This window comes from Lutzomyia longipalpis, chromosome 3 (genome assembly GCF_024334085.1).
Source record: "Lutzomyia longipalpis isolate SR_M1_2022 chromosome 3, ASM2433408v1".
NCBI lineage: Eukaryota > Metazoa > Arthropoda > Insecta > Diptera > Psychodidae > Lutzomyia > Lutzomyia longipalpis.
The window spans coordinates 23,238,989-23,255,004 of record NC_074709.1 but is presented as its reverse complement, the minus strand read 5'-3'; the positions used below and the strand labels follow the sequence as shown (position 1 = coordinate 23,255,004).

At 40.7% G+C, this 16,016-nt stretch overlaps 1 protein-coding gene across 1 annotated transcript; it reads right to left on the bottom strand.

Moving 5' to 3' along the window:
- Positions 1-202: 202 nt before the first annotated feature.
- On the bottom strand, positions 203-15,624 carry LOC129792865 (uncharacterized). The gene is made up of 8 exons (XM_055832258.1): positions 14,832-15,624; positions 12,057-13,219; positions 11,020-11,988; positions 9,324-9,716; positions 9,094-9,251; positions 8,711-8,991; positions 1,246-8,641; positions 203-1,181 (listed from the first exon to the last, which is right to left on the bottom strand). The coding sequence occupies exons 2-8, from the start codon at positions 13,191-13,193 to the stop codon at positions 464-466; spliced, it is 11,052 nt and encodes a 3,683-aa protein (XP_055688233.1). The 5' UTR covers positions 13,194-13,219; positions 14,832-15,624; the 3' UTR covers positions 203-463.
- Between the last annotated feature and the right edge of the window lie 392 nt (positions 15,625-16,016).

Sequence of the window (16,016 nt, the reverse complement as noted above, 5' to 3'; positions counted from 1 at the left end):
GTTTATAAGATGCCGCCGCGTGGATTGACGAAGAAATATGAAAAAATCATGGAATTTTCAGCATCAACAATCGGCGGTAATTTTTCTACTTTGCCGCCTTTTTCCTGCAACTTTTCCCGTTTCCAATTTTGAATTCCTACCGTTGCGCTCAACAGCAAGATCCCAGAGAAGCTGGAGAAAAACCTCCATTAAAAAATAAAGGTAAAATGGCAAAATACTTTTTATTTCAATATTATAAATGCATCATAGAAAAATAACGTGTGTTAATCAACTGATTTCATATAGGTATGTATGTAAAAACACTGTGTTATTCATTTAACAAAGAGCAACGTTTTAATTAGTAAATTGAACGGAATGAATTAATATTTTGTTAAATCCCTATAAAATATTGCTTTTTATGAGCACCAGTTATTTCGTGAAAAGTTTATAAAGGCAAAAAATGTAGTAAAACTTCATGGAATGGTTAGTTCTTGGTCACAGGTAGATAAAATTTGTGCGTCTTCGTATCACGGGTATGCTTGAAGCTGCCCTTGTCGATGTGATGAGCAGGACAGGGACCATCGTGGACCCTAACGTACTCCTTCCGGTAGCTAGTGAAGCCAGATGCTGAGGAATCTCCGAAGGATATGCTTGAGGAGTTCATTGTGCGTTTAGTTATTGGAGCTTCGTATGATCGCATTCCAGCAGCAGGGCCAGCCCAATTACCATAGCTTCGGGACTCCACACGACCGTAGAATTCCCCTTTGCCGATACTCAGATTATCCTTGTGAGTGACTCGAGTTGCTTGATCAGCACCATGGGTAGACCAAGAATGCTCACGACCCTGACGATGCAGAGAGCTGTAGCTCTTGCGATCATTTGATGAACCAGAATAGAGTGACTGATCATGGAGATTGGAGAGACTCTTCCGCTGAATGGCTGCTGTGGAGCTAAGACTCGTTGATTGGACGGCTTCGTGGGTGTTTGATGATGTTGCTTTGCGATGAAAGACCGCATTGGAGACATCTGCTTCCGTGGACAAGACATTTCGACGATGATACTGCGTATTGACGGCATTCTTCTCAGCCACGTAATTCCGACGCTGTGATTCCTGAAGATGCTTCTCGTGACTGTCATGCGAAGAAACTCTGTTCTCTCTACTCTCCATGCTATGATGTTCATTCCTCATGGACTGTCTATGGCTACAGGTTAGAAAAAATATATATTTAAGAATCATATTAGAATATTTTTAATCAAAATCATTACCTGTTGTTGATATTCTCATCGTTGCTTCTCAAATTTAATTGCTGATTAATGACGTCACTTTGGCGAGTGATAAACTGCGATCCTCCGCGACTTCTCTCCTCATTCTGCATCACAGTTCTCTGATTGAGAACATCTGAAACTCTTAAGTTGACATTCTTGTTCTTCTGAGATGCCTCATGCACAGCGATTCTTTCCTGTCTGCCCCCGCTTTCAACACTCTCTCGCCTGCTACCACTCTCAATACTCCCCCTCTTGCTTCCACTTTCAATTCGTTGTTGTGTGCTACCACTCTCAATTCTCTCTTGCCTGCTGCCGCTCTCAATTCTCTCTTGCCTACTACCACTCTCAATTCTCTCTTGCCTGCTACCGCTCTCAATTCTCTCTTGCCTGCTACCGCTCTCAATTCTTTTAACATGACTTTCATCAACCATTTCAGTTTTGTTGATAATATTTGATTGCTTCACGATGTTCAAGTTTGAAGATGATCTCGATTCGTGTTGTCGTACATTAATTTTATTATCCATGTGAACGACCTCAGTAACCGGTGTCTCTGGAGGAGCTTCGTTGGCTAAGACAGTTGTCACCTTCTTCGTTGTTACGACAATCATACCATCCTGCAGACCCTTCTTTGTTGATGTATCTTCTTTAACAGTTGTAGTCTTCTCACTCACAGTCTTCTGTCTGGTATCCGTGTAGTTCATTTGATTTGTTGTTCTGGAGATTGTTGTATCATCCCCAAGAGTAATACTTGATTTCATGAGATGATGCTTTGTGGATACAGGTTTAGTTTTCTGTGTTGTTTTCTGTTGCTTGAAGGTTGATGAAGATGTGGTTGTTGTTTCCATAGTTCCCGATCCAACATCAAGATGATCTTCCATCTTCTTCACATCCGCCCTTTCTCCGCGTACAACCCGGAATTCGGATTTCTGTGTAGTCTTCCCTTCGAATTCTCCAGTAATCTTTAAATTATCCTGGGGTTTCTTAACAATGGGCTTCTCAGCCGGTGAGTATGGTTTCTTCTCTGGTTTTTCAAAATCACCCTCAATCTTCAAATTATCCTTGTGTTTAATTGGAGTTGCACGAGCATCCTTTCTTTGTGGTGAAGTCTTTTCAGGACGATAGAAATCACCTTCCAATTTGAGATTATCACTTTGTTTAATTGGTTTTCTCTTTTCTACCGGGACGAATTTTGGTTTATCCCGCTTCTCAAATGTTCCCTCGGGGCGAAGATTATCAGGATGCTTCACCACTTCCACCTTTTCACCTCGAACTACAGTAAAATCATCTCGACGATTGTGATCTTCGAAATTACCTTCAAGACGTAAATTGTCTTTGTGTCGAACAACTTCAACTTTTTCAGTTCGTACGCTTTTATAATCATCCGATGAGCGTTTTGATGTAAATTCTCCGGTCATCTTTAAGTTATCCTCTCTTGTTACAACATCTGCTCTTTCACCCCTAGTAATGGTGAAATCATCTTTCTTTTTCATATCAATAAATTCTCCCGACAGAGTTAGGTTGTCTGTACGTTTAACAACGTCATACCTATCACCCTTTGTAGTCTTATACTGATCCTCTCGTTGAACAAGCATTTTACCCTCCGGTTTCAAATTATCCTCCGGTCGCTTTTGTTGTAGACGTTCAGCTGGTTTAAATTCAACCTTATCTGGCCTCTGGAAGTCCCCTTCTGGTTTAAGATTGTCTTGTGGTTTAATTTGCTGTGGCCTTTCAGCTGGTCGATATCCCGGTTTTTCTGGACGTTCAAAATCTCCTTCTGGTTTCAAATTATCGCCATGTCGGATAGGAGTTCTCTTTTCTCCAGGAGTAGGTTGATATTTGACAGGACGTTCAAAATCTCCTTCAGGCTTGAGATTATCTTCTGGTCGCTTCTGTTGTGGGCGCTCGGCTGGGTGGAACCCTGGTTTTACTGGCCTTTGGAAATCTCCTTCGGGTTTCAAATTATCTTCAGGTTTCACTTGTTGAGGCCTCTCAGCAGGACGATAACCAGGCTTTTCTGGGGTATAAAATTCACCTTCAGGACGAAGATTGTCTTCATGTTTAACTTGCTGCGGTCTTTCTGCGGGCCTGTATCCTGGTTTCTCTGGACGTTCAAAGTCTCCCTCTGGTTTGAGATTATCTCCATGACGAATAGGAGTTCTCTTTTCTCCAGGAGTTGGTTGATATTTGACTGGACGTTCAAAATCTCCTTCGGGCTTAAGATTATCCTCAGGACGCTTCTGCTGTGGACGTTCAGCTGGTCTAAATTCTTGTCTTTCAGGCCTTTGGAAATCGCCTTCGGGTTTTAAATTATCTTCAGGTTTCACTTGTTGAGGCCTCTCAGCAGGACGATAACCAGGCTTTTCTGGGGTATAAAATTCACCTTCAGGACGAAGATTGTCTTCATGTTTAACTTGCTGCGGTCTTTCTGCGGGCCTGTATCCTGGTTTCTCTGGACGTTCAAAGTCTCCCTCTGGTTTGAGATTATCTCCATGACGAATAGGAGTTCTCTTTTCTCCGGGAGTTGGTTGATATTTGACAGGACGTTCAAAATCTCCTTCGGGCTTAAGATTATCCTCAGGACGCTTCTGCTGTGGACGTTCAGCTGGTCTAAATTCTTGTCTTTCAGGCCTTTGGAAATCGCCTTCGGGTTTTAAATTATCTTCAGGTTTCACTTGTTGAGGCCTCTCAGCAGGACGATAACCAGGCTTTTCTGGGGTATAAAATTCACCTTCAGGACGAAGATTGTCTTCATGTTTAACTTGTTGCGGTCGCTCTGCGGGCCTGTACCCTGGTTTTTCTGGACGTTCAAAGTCACCCTCTGGTTTGAGATTATCTCCGTGGCGAATAGGAGTCCTCTTTTCTCCAGGAGTTGGTTGATATTTGACAGGACGTTCAAAGTCCCCTTCAGGACGTAGATTATCTTCAGGCCTTTTTTGCTGTGGACGTTCAGCTGGTCTAAATTCTTGTTTTTCAGGCCTTTGGAAATCTCCTTCGGGTTTTAAATTATCTTCAGGTTTTACTTGTTGTGGCCTCTCAGCAGGACGATAACCAGGCTTCTCGGGAGTGTAAAATTGTCCTTCGGGACGCAAATTATCTTCAGGTTTGACTTGTTGTGGTCTTTCTGCGGGCCTGTATCCTGGTTTTTCTGGTCGTTCAAAGTCTCCCTCTGGTTTGAGATTATCTCCATGGCGAATAGGAGTCCTCTTTTCTCCAGGAGTTGGTTGATATTTGACAGGACGTTCAAAGTCCCCTTCGGGACGTAAATTATCTTCAGGCCTTTTTTGCTGTGGACGTTCAGCTGGTCTAAATTCTTGTTTTTCAGGCCTTTGGAAATCTCCTTCTGGTTTCAAATTATCTTCAGGCCGAATTTGCTGTGGCCTTTCAGCTGGACGATAACCAGGCTTTTCTGGGGTATAAAATTCACCTTCAGGACGAAGATTGTCTTCATGTTTAACTTGTTGCGGTCGCTCTGCGGGCCTGTACCCTGGTTTTTCTGGACGTTCAAAGTCACCCTCTGGTTTGAGATTATCTCCGTGGCGAATAGGAGTCCTCTTTTCTCCAGGAGTTGGTTGATATTTGACAGGACGTTCAAAGTCCCCTTCAGGACGTAGATTATCTTCTGGCCTTTTTTGCTGTGGACGTTCAGCTGGTCTAAATTCTTGTTTTTCAGGCCTTTGGAAATCTCCTTCAGGTTTCAAATTATCTTCAGGTTTTACTTGTTGTGGCCTCTCAGCTGGACGATAACCAGGCTTCTCGGGAGTGTAAAATTGTCCTTCGGGACGCAAATTATCTTCAGGTTTGACTTGTTGTGGTCTTTCTGCGGGCCTGTATCCTGGTTTTTCTGGTCGTTCAAAGTCTCCCTCTGGTTTGAGATTATCTCCATGGCGAATAGGAGTCCTCTTTTCTCCAGGAGTTGGTTGATATTTGACAGGACGTTCAAAGTCCCCTTCGGGACGTAAATTATCTTCAGGCCTTTTTTGCTGTGGACGTTCAGCTGGTCTAAATTCTTGCTTTTCGGGCCTTTGGAAATCTCCTTCAGGTTTCAAATTATCTTCAGGCCGAATTTGCTGTGGCCTTTCAGCTGGACGATAGCCAGGTTTCTCGGGAGTGTAAAATTGTCCTTCAGGACGCAAGTTATCTTCATGTCTGACTTGCTGCGGTCTCTCAGCGGGCCTATATCCTGGTTTTTCTGGACGTTCAAAATCTCCTTCAGGCTTGAGATTATCTCCGTGACGAATTGGAGCTCTCTTTTCGGCCGAATAAGGTTGGGGTTTGACTGGCCTTTCAAAGTCTCCCTCAGGACGTAAATTATCTTCAGGCCTTTTTTGCTGTGGACGTTCAGCTGGTCTAAATTCTTGCTTCTCGGGCCTTTGGAAATCTCCTTCAGGTTTCAAATTATCTTCAGGCCGAATTTGCTGTGGCCTTTCAGCTGGACGATAGCCAGGCTTCTCGGGAGTGTAAAATTGTCCTTCAGGACGCAAGTTATCTTCATGTTTGACTTGCTGTGGTCTCTCAGCGGGCCTATATCCTGGTTTTTCTGGGCGTTCAAAATCTCCTTCAGGCTTGAGATTATCTCCGTGACGAATTGGAGCTCTCTTTTCGGCCGAATAAGGTTGGGGTTTGACTGGCCTTTCAAAGTCTCCCTCAGGACGTAAATTATCTTCAGGCCTTTTTTGCTGTGGACGTTCAGCTGGTCTAAATTCTTGCTTTTCGGGCCTTTGGAAATCTCCTTCAGGTTTCAAATTATCTTCAGGCCGAATTTGCTGTGGCCTTTCAGCTGGACGATAGCCAGGTTTCTCGGGAGTGTAAAATTGTCCTTCAGGACGCAAGTTATCTTCATGTCTGACTTGCTGTGGTCTCTCAGCGGGCCTATATCCTGGTTTTTCTGGCCGTTCAAAATCTCCTTCAGGCTTGAGATTATCTCCATGACGAATTGGAGCTCTCTTTTCGGCCGAATAAGGTTGGGGTTTGACTGGCCTTTCAAAGTCTCCCTCAGGACGTAAATTATCTTCAGGCCTTTTTTGCTGTGGACGTTCAGCTGGTCTAAATTCTTGCTTTTCGGGCCTTTGGAAATCTCCTTCAGGTTTCAAATTATCTTCAGGCCGAATTTGCTGTGGCCTTTCAGCTGGACGATAGCCAGGTTTCTCGGGAGTGTAAAATTGTCCTTCAGGACGCAAGTTATCTTCATGTCTGACTTGCTGTGGTCTCTCAGCGGGCCTATATCCTGGTTTTTCTGGGCGTTCAAAATCTCCTTCAGGCTTGAGATTATCTCCATGACGAATTGGAGCTCTCTTTTCGGCCGAATAAGGTTGTGGTTTGACTGGTCTTTCAAAATCTCCCTCAGGACGTAAATTATCTTCAGGCCTCTTTTGTTGTGGACGTTCAGCTGGTCTAAATTCTTGCTTTTCGGGCCTTTGGAAATCTCCTTCAGGTTTCAAATTATCTTCAGGCCGAATTTGCTGTGGCCTTTCAGCTGGACGATAGCCAGGCTTCTCGGGAGTGTAAAATTGTCCTTCAGGACGCAAGTTATCTTCATGTCTGACTTGCTGTGGTCTCTCAGCGGGCCTATATCCTGGTTTTTCTGGGCGTTCAAAATCTCCTTCAGGCTTGAGATTATCTCCATGACGAATTGGAGCTCTCTTTTCGGCCGAATAAGGTTGTGGTTTGACTGGTCTTTCAAAATCTCCCTCAGGACGTAAATTATCTTCAGGCCTCTTTTGTTGTGGACGTTCAGCTGGTCTAAATTCTTGCTTTTCGGGCCTTTGGAAATCTCCTTCAGGTTTCAAATTATCTTCAGGCCGAATTTGCTGTGGCCTTTCAGCTGGACGATAGCCAGGCTTCTCGGGAGTGTAAAATTGTCCTTCAGGACGCAAGTTATCTTCATGTCTGACTTGCTGCGGTCTCTCAGCGGGCCTATATCCTGGTTTTTCTGGACGTTCAAAATCTCCTTCAGGCTTGAGATTATCTCCGTGACGAATTGGAGCTCTCTTTTCGGCCGAATAAGGTTGGGGTTTGACTGGTCTTTCAAAGTCTCCCTCAGGACGTAAATTATCTTCAGGCCTTTTCTGTTGTGGACGTTCAGCTGGTCTAAATGCTTGCTTTTCGGGCCTTTGGAAATCTCCTTCAGGTTTCAAATTATCTTCAGGCCGAATTTGCTGTGGCCTTTCAGCTGGACGATAGCCAGGCTTCTCGGGAGTGTAAAATTGTCCTTCAGGACGCAAGTTATCTTCATGTTTGACTTGCTGCGGTCTCTCAGCGGGCCTATACCCTGGTTTTTCTGGGCGTTCAAAATCTCCTTCAGGCTTGAGATTATCTCCGTGACGAATTGGAGCTCTCTTTTCGGCCGAATAAGGTTGGGGTTTGACTGGCCTTTCAAAGTCTCCCTCAGGACGTAAATTATCTTCTGGTCTTTTTTGCTGTGGACGTTCTGCTGGTCTAAATGCTTGCTTTTCGGGCCTTTGGAAATCTCCTTCAGGTTTCAAATTATCTTCAGGCCGAATTTGTTGTGGCCTTTCAGCTGGACGATAGCCAGGCTTCTCGGGAGTGTAAAATTGTCCTTCAGGACGCAAGTTATCTTCATGTTTGACTTGCTGTGGTCTCTCAGCGGGCCTATATCCTGGTTTTTCTGGCCGTTCAAAATCTCCTTCAGGCTTGAGATTGTCGCCATGACGAATTGGAGTTCTTTTCTCGCCTGGAGTAGGTTGAGACTTTGATGGACGCTCAAAATCACCTTCAGGACGTAAATTATCTTCAGGCCTTTTTTGCTGTGGACGTTCTGCAGGTTTGAACACGGGTTTTTCGGGCCTTTGGAAATCTCCTTCAGGTTTCAAATTATCTTCTGGTCGCACCTGTTTAGGCCGTTCGGCAGGATGATATCCTGGTTTCTCTGGCCGTTCAAAATCTCCTTCAGGTTTCAAGTTATCTCCATGGCGTATTGGTGTTCTTTTCTCTCCAGGTGATGGTTGGTGTTTAACAGGTCGTTCGAAGTTTCCTTCAGTGCGCAAATTATCCTGTGGTCGAATTTGCTTCGGTCTTTCAGCGGGACGGTACCCTGGTTTTTCTGGTGTATAGAAGTCTCCCTCAGGACGAAGATTATCAAGAGGTTTTTTCTGTTCTTGTCTTATATCTTTTGTATCCTTAATGGCACGATATTGCTCCTGATTTGTTGTTTTGGTTGTTACATCTGTTTGTGAGTAGAACTTCTCTACATCATCTTTTGTCCATGTTCTCTTTCTGGGTCGTTGATAATGAATTTCTTGATCAATGAAATCTGTCTGATTAGTAGTGGTGAAGTCAATTGTTCCTTCAATTTTTGTAAAAGTGTTTCGGCGGATTGGTGTAACACGCTCCCTGTCGGCTGTGTAGTCAGTGAAATCCGTCTTAGCAGTAGTGATGTCTTAAGTGAAAAAAAAAAGAAAGTTTTAAAATAAGATAATACTTGTGTTTCATTATTTTTGGTACGTACCTGTAAATTCACCTGTTGTGGTCAAATTATCCTTTCTACGGACAATGTCTGCTCGATCACCTCTAACGACCTTCAGCTCTTCGACAACTTTGCGATATTCCTGAAAATCTCCTTCAAGCTTCAGATTATCTTGGGGCTTTTTCACAGTCTCCCTTATATCAGTGGTTTTATCAACGAATTTATTGATAAAGTCTTGATTGTAAGCTGTTCTATTTTCAACGGCACTCCTATCCTCGGAGATAACGATGTGATCCTCAGTTTTATGTACGCAGCTATGGCGCCTAAAAAGGAAGCAAAATTTTTTTATTAGATTTAATTCATCTAATTAGACCAATTTGGTGGATTGGAGTTTAATCATAAAAGTGAGGAAAATGCCCACTCACCCACAAGTACATATTTCGCAAATACACTGCTCTTTGTTAATTGAATTCCGGGCAGAATCTCGCGAGACTTTATCTGAAATCTTGGTGACATCATTCCTGGTAATTTCTTCATATTTGCTCTGACCTCCAGAAGTTTTCGTCGTTGACTGTGTGATTTTCTGTTGGATCAATTGAGAGGGGCACATTGAATTCTATTGGCAAATAGTTGGTAATTGTCGTTAATAGCTCACCGAGTCTTTTGATGTACGATCAGTGATCTTCTCGTTGATGGTTTTCCGCTCAATGTCGATCTCTTCTCGGACAATTCGATTGTCTGATGTATCATCTAAAATGCTGCTCTTCTTAACGATTCCCTGATCTTTTGTGAATTTCTCTGTTACTCCTTGCTGTGAAACATCTATATCCTCGATCGTTCGCTTGGTTACGTCGGTTATGTCGGTTCTATTGAGAATATCGATATTTGTCTCCGAGGAATCCTTCACGGACTTATATTTATCAATATCTGTAATATTCTCAATGTAGACATCCTTTGTTCTACTGGGTCTCTGGACAATCTTCTCGAGAACATCAGTTGATGTTTTCTCATCAATCACGCGCCACGTATTGGTTGTGGCGTCAAAGATCTGTGGAGGAAATGATCGTTTAATGATCTCTAAGATTGCAAAAAAAACTGAGAGGCCAACAAGAAAGTAGATTAGCATATTTCTTGCATTTCCATTAAAGTATATACGCGACGATCAACCCACGCAATACCTCTAAAATCAACCCACACATTTTCCATTGATCGCTGCCACAGTTGATTCAATAAAGTAAGAAAATATGGATTCTCTGGAAAGTTACTCATATTAGTGCAGCCTCTCCTTCCCATTTATGGACACTTTTTTTGCTACCTACTTTATGAGCAATTTTTGTGCGAATTTTCTAGCATATTTATTTTCATCATCATCACCTGTAAATCTATTTCCACACTGAATGATTAAGATTAATCTTAAAGAGCGTACGCGATCACGCAAAAGTGGAGTGTTATTGATAAAAATCAATTTGTGCGAAAGAGAAAATTTTCTCATTACCGATAATGCTGCGCATAAATTCATTAATTTATTGACTTCTTTGCGATAGCCTTCGGAGATTTTGCTATCAAGACTAGATATGTGCAGAAAGTCAGCAAAAAATGCGCGCGAGAGAAAAAAATTGAGAATTTGCAAGATAAGATGAGTTATTTTGAGAATTTGCAAAAAAAAAAACATTTTACACGTCGTGGGATCAGCCTCCAGAAAATAACTGTGTAGTCACCGTGTGGGTATTTTATTCTGTGCACAAAAGAAAATCCATAATTGAGAAACATCCAAAGAATATTCTAAAATAAGCAATGAATCATCGTTAGGTTGATGTGTTTTACTAATATTTCAATATTTATGACCCAATAAAAAAAAACTAATCTTGTATAGTTAATGCTCTTAAACTAGTTCTATCTATATTTCTTTGCATAAAAAAACTTTTTAGACTTGGTGTATTTTGTAAATATTTCTGCTAAACCAATTTATTTTCTTCAACTCACGAAACCGTTCCGCTGAGAATTTTGTAAAAAAAAAAAAGAAAAAAGTCTCACAAATCCTCATAAAAATTCATTTTACAAAATGCATGCTTTAGAAACTTTGCAAAACTTCTCATGAATAATTAAAAATATTCTCACGGTCATGGTTTAATGGTAAATATAACAAGATATCAATTAAATCTTCTGTTACGGAAGAATAAGTTTGCAAACTTGTGCTAATGCATTCTTAATGATGAATTTTGTTTTGTTGAAACATTACGAAGAAAATGATCTTCAAGGTGAGACTTCCCCTCAAATTCGTGGCAAAAATCTGCACAAAAATACACAGAATGACATCACAGTGAATGTTTTTTAGCATCTGTGCAACATACCTTCGTTATTTCCGTTGTTGTTGTTATATTTGCCAAATCAGGATGATCTCTTTCGATCTCCTGAACAATGTCCTTTGGGATGAAAGTGTCCGTATCTGTGAAGCTCTGTTCATCCACAATCTTCCACGTTCCCGTGGTTGTGTCGTAAACCTTGGTGGTATAGGTTGTTGTTGTTCTATTCGTTGTATCCTCAATAGGATACTCGGGAATTGTTTCATAGGGTTTTCGATCCTTAAAAACCTTCTCATCCACAATCTTCCATTGTCTTGACTTTGCATCGTAAATCTTTCGCTTGTAGATTGTCGTATAGGTCCCATCTCTTTCCTGACTAACATACCGCACAAGGGATGGACGTTTGCTTTTCAATGTCTTCTCATCTACTTCCTGCCAGGTTTTGGTTTTCTCATCGTAAACCTGCTGCTGGATTTTACTCGAAGACTTACTAACACTTTCAGTTGAGCTCTTGCTCGTGCTTTCCTTAATTGCGGAGGACTTTGTTGTGCTTGAGCTGGAACTTTTTAATTCACTCTTCGAAGATTGGATCACACTTTGATCACGGATTTCTTGGACATCACTTTTGGAAGACTGCTTACGAATGTCTGCAACATCCTTAATTGTTGAGGTCTTATCCCGCACATCTGTAGTCTGTTTCTTCGAAGTTTGCCCAAGACTTTCCGTGGTGTGCCTGATGGATGCATTATCAACTGTATCTGCTACTTGCTTCACAGTTTGATCATGTGTCTGGGAAATTTCTTTACTGGAAGTTATTCCTGTTTGTCCACGATTTTCTGTAACTTCCTTGCTGGAAGTTGCACTTCTCATCTTCATTTCCGGTTGATCATTGACACGATGTCGTTGCTCAAGCAAGACATCCTTCTCACTGACTGTTGTTTCATTCACCACCCTCCAAGATTTGGATTTATCATCCCAAACCTTGGTCTTGTATGTTGTTGTAGCATTAGCGACGCTCTGTAAAGGAAGAATTCATCACCAACTCATAACTTAAAAAATATTTTCAATAAGATTCAGAAACTTACATCTCTGGTTTGGTGGCTACTGCTACTAGTGATGACCTGTGGCTTTTCGTAGATGAATTTCCCATCCCATGAGCTTTGATTTCTATCTGTTACCGCAGACTGCCTTTCCTGCTGCCCCCGGGTGTTCTCCTCAATTATAAAAGTATTCCCAGAAGCAGCATCATCAAAGCTACTTCTACGCTCTTCCGTGACCACTGTTACGTCTTTTGAGACATTCCTGGACGATTGATGCTTCTTCTCTTGGCTAGTGTTGAGAATTTTCACATTTTCCGCCGTCAATCGACCCACGGAGGTGCTTTGATTCTCAAGAGCACTCACAGAGATGGCCATCTGGTCACTTTTGGGCACATTCTGGAGACTTGTTGAGTCAATATTCTGTGTTATCATTGCTCCTGAGAGATTTGTCTGACTATCACCCCCACGAGATATGATTCTCTTTGTTGTAGGATCATACGTTTCATACTGGGTTGTCTGGTTGTGGTAATCAAGGGGCTTCTCCTGACCAATCTTCTCCACAAGGCGTTCCTCACTTTGCATAATACGATCAAACATGGGATTCTCACCACCCTTCCCTGTGTCGTACTTCAGGGAATCCTTGTCGGATTTGGCAGCATATTGAGTTTCGGTCTTAATACCTGTGCCCGATACGGATTTGAATTCTTCAGCCTTACTCTGGTTATCACTGGAACCCCATTCACGGGCCTGAACATCCCGACGAACTTCCTTTCCATCCACAAATTCAACGACATAGCTGCTGGATGAGGATTTCTGGGTGCTACTCTTTGTAGAGGATGATCCAGATTCAACTTTTGTAAATGATGTCACCCCAGGGGCTTCACGAATTGTCTTATCTCCATCATTCTTCCCCAGAACTGTACCAACTTCAGTTATCTGGGTACCACCGAAGATGATGTGTTCCTTGGGTTTCCGATCAATCACCTCATCACTGACGATGTAGGATGTTTGAGAAGAAATTGGGACATCATGATGGCTCTCTTCAATTGTAACGCTTCCTCCACTGGTAGAGGAAACAACTTTTGAGCTCTTCTGCTGAGTTGTTGAAGAACTCTTGGACGTCTTTACTGATGAACTCTTCCCTTGGGAAGATACTTTTTTCTGGGTTTTTTCTAGCACCATCTTTGCATTATTCCAATCACAGCGATCTATTAAGGAATTTATTGAAAAAGTCTTCTATCAAAGTCAGGCTTAAATTTATTTATTTATTTTTTAAATATTTGAGAAAAATCTTTTTTTAATAAATTTAAATTCAATCCATAATGCAGTAATATGTAAGATACCCAAAACTATTCACTTTCATTGCAAAATGTCGTGGAAATAGCCGAGATTTGTTGTGGAGATTTAATTCTCGTGAATTGTGCACATTTGTTGGAAAAAATTCCTTTTCAATGCGATCATGCGACTGAAATTCAATCCCACTGTAACCGATTGAATTGCACTCTCTTACGAGAGGCTGAAACATCCTTCGCAGAGACGTCTCAATGTGCAAACCCCAATGATTTATGAGCAGATACACACTTTGCAGAAAAAGTTGCTCTCACCAAATAAAATCGATCGAGTAATTACAAATAAGCACAAGAAGTGTTCATTAATATTCTGCTTTTTATGCCTTCGGGGCAGAAGAAACTTTAAAGTGTTCACAAGTAGATCATTCAAAAGATGCAAAAGGTGCTTAAAATTTTATGCGATAAGGCAAAAAAATATTATCGCGTTTTCGCATTATCTGGATTCTCATTGAGATGAATTCAGCGCATATTTTACAAGTACTACTTTCTCGCTATCAATTATTTTGAATAAATATTCTTCTTATAGGAAATTACGTATTGATATTTTTTTTTTATAAATTACTCTAGATAATTCTAGAAATTTACATGTTAGGAAAATTTCTTAAAAATTTAATTCAAGCGCAGAATGAATTCTAATTTAATTTATATAAATCCATTTTGAAATTTACTGAGCTTTTGTAATTGTTTTTAATTTATTTCAAATTCCTTCATTTTTTAAATTCATTTTTTCATTTTAAATATTTCTTTTTATCTCTTTTAAACTCATTACGTTATTACGTCTTATGACGTTTGATTAGAAGATTAAAATACCTTGTAATAAAAAAAGCCGGCAGCTTTCTTTAAACTTTCAAGATTTACGAACTCCCAAACCTCCATAAAAAATTTCTTTTAAATTTGCCGAATTATAATATAATTATGCTCCTAAACCATTGTTTGAATTCTTTAGATTTTTTCTATCGTAAATTCAAGCACATACCTTTCTACTTCCATATTGCTTATCAAAAAAAGAGTTAACCTTAAGAAATTCATATTAAAAATTTTTCCATAGTATTTTTCACGAGAAAAAAAATACTATAAAATAATCTTTTTGTCTAATCTACTTTGGCTAAAATGCTTTTAAAACGTTCTGCTGTCCATTGTATTCACAAAGAACTTGTCTAAAAATCTCATGCCGCATGACTTCTCAATGAATTAATCGTGCACTGATGTATGCAAAATCGTTGTATGATGTCACCGTTCCAGTGAGTAAATTTTAACAAAAAAAAAATCCGCCTAATTTCTCAACACATAAAAAAATCTCAATTTTGCATTAAAATTCCTTTCACATCAACTATATATAATTTTTATTATGTCTGCAGAAATTTTAAATTGAAAAATATTCGTTATAAATCACACAAGGAATTTCCACGACAATTTACAATGTCTTTTGGGAGCAGTAAACTTAATTTTCGCACAGTGTGTTGGTTTTTACCTTTTCAGCGCGAAAAAGAACACATAAATGAGGAAAATAACTAATGCACTAAACGTCTAAAACAGTCTCTGTGGTGTCTTTGTCTCCCTGCACAAGGAGGCCACACTGAAGCACTTGTGAATCCACAGCCAAATTATCAAAAAGGATATTATGGTGATTGTATGGGTATGATGGGGTCTCTACGGACCGTCACATCCTTCTTGCACTTGTGAACAAAAAAAAAGCACTAAATGATCCCCCAGCTAAGAACTCCCACTTGGGTATAAAAGACTTTCAAGTAGGAGAGAGAGAGATAAATTTGAATGTAAATGGCACACACACTTTAGGCTCCGCTGGTGTTCACTTGATGGCACAGCGATTACGTAAGGTCGAGAAAGGCCGTATGTTGATTTTATATTTATAAGGTGATGTTGACTCCGCGACTTTTTTTTCGAGCAAACACTTGCGATATTTTATCACAAATTGACCACTTTTTAGCACTTTTCGTGAGATTCTGATTCAAGGAGTGCACTTAGCACAGCAAAAATTTGCACTTGACCGGTATTCCACGGTGATAGGGTCAACCCTTTTGCGCACACACACACCTGAGATTCACAAGAGGGCAATGCCTTTTCCTTCGTAACACCAAAATATTCTTCAGCACTATAAGGTGCTTCCTTTTTTCTTGCACACACTTTTAGCACAATATTATAAGAAAGGGTTGATGGAGTGGAAATGAAGGCACAGACTTTTGGGGGGATTTAAAAATGATGAACACGACACGAGGCACTTTCAGCGGCAGACTGAGCTTTTTCCGTGCTCTTCCGTTGAAGTCATTCCATCGTTGGGGCCACACTTCGTGAGAGTGGGGTTCTGTTTGGCGAATGGAAGGGGGCCCTCCTACTCTCGTTCAACAACATAAATTTGTATTTGCGCGACTACACATCCATACATACGCCAATACACAAGGTAGACAATTTCAGATGTTTCGCCAAATCATTCAAGAACGTTATATATAGCTACATACATATAAAGCTTATGCTTATGTTTGTAGACAAACTTAATTACTCTATAGAAGCTTTTACACTTGGTGATGTTATCTGATATGTTGGCTTAACTAATCTTAGAGCTTGTATAGCTCATATTTCTATCTTGAATTTTTCAACCAGTTTAATCGAGGAAATTATCTCTAAAATGATACTGGAA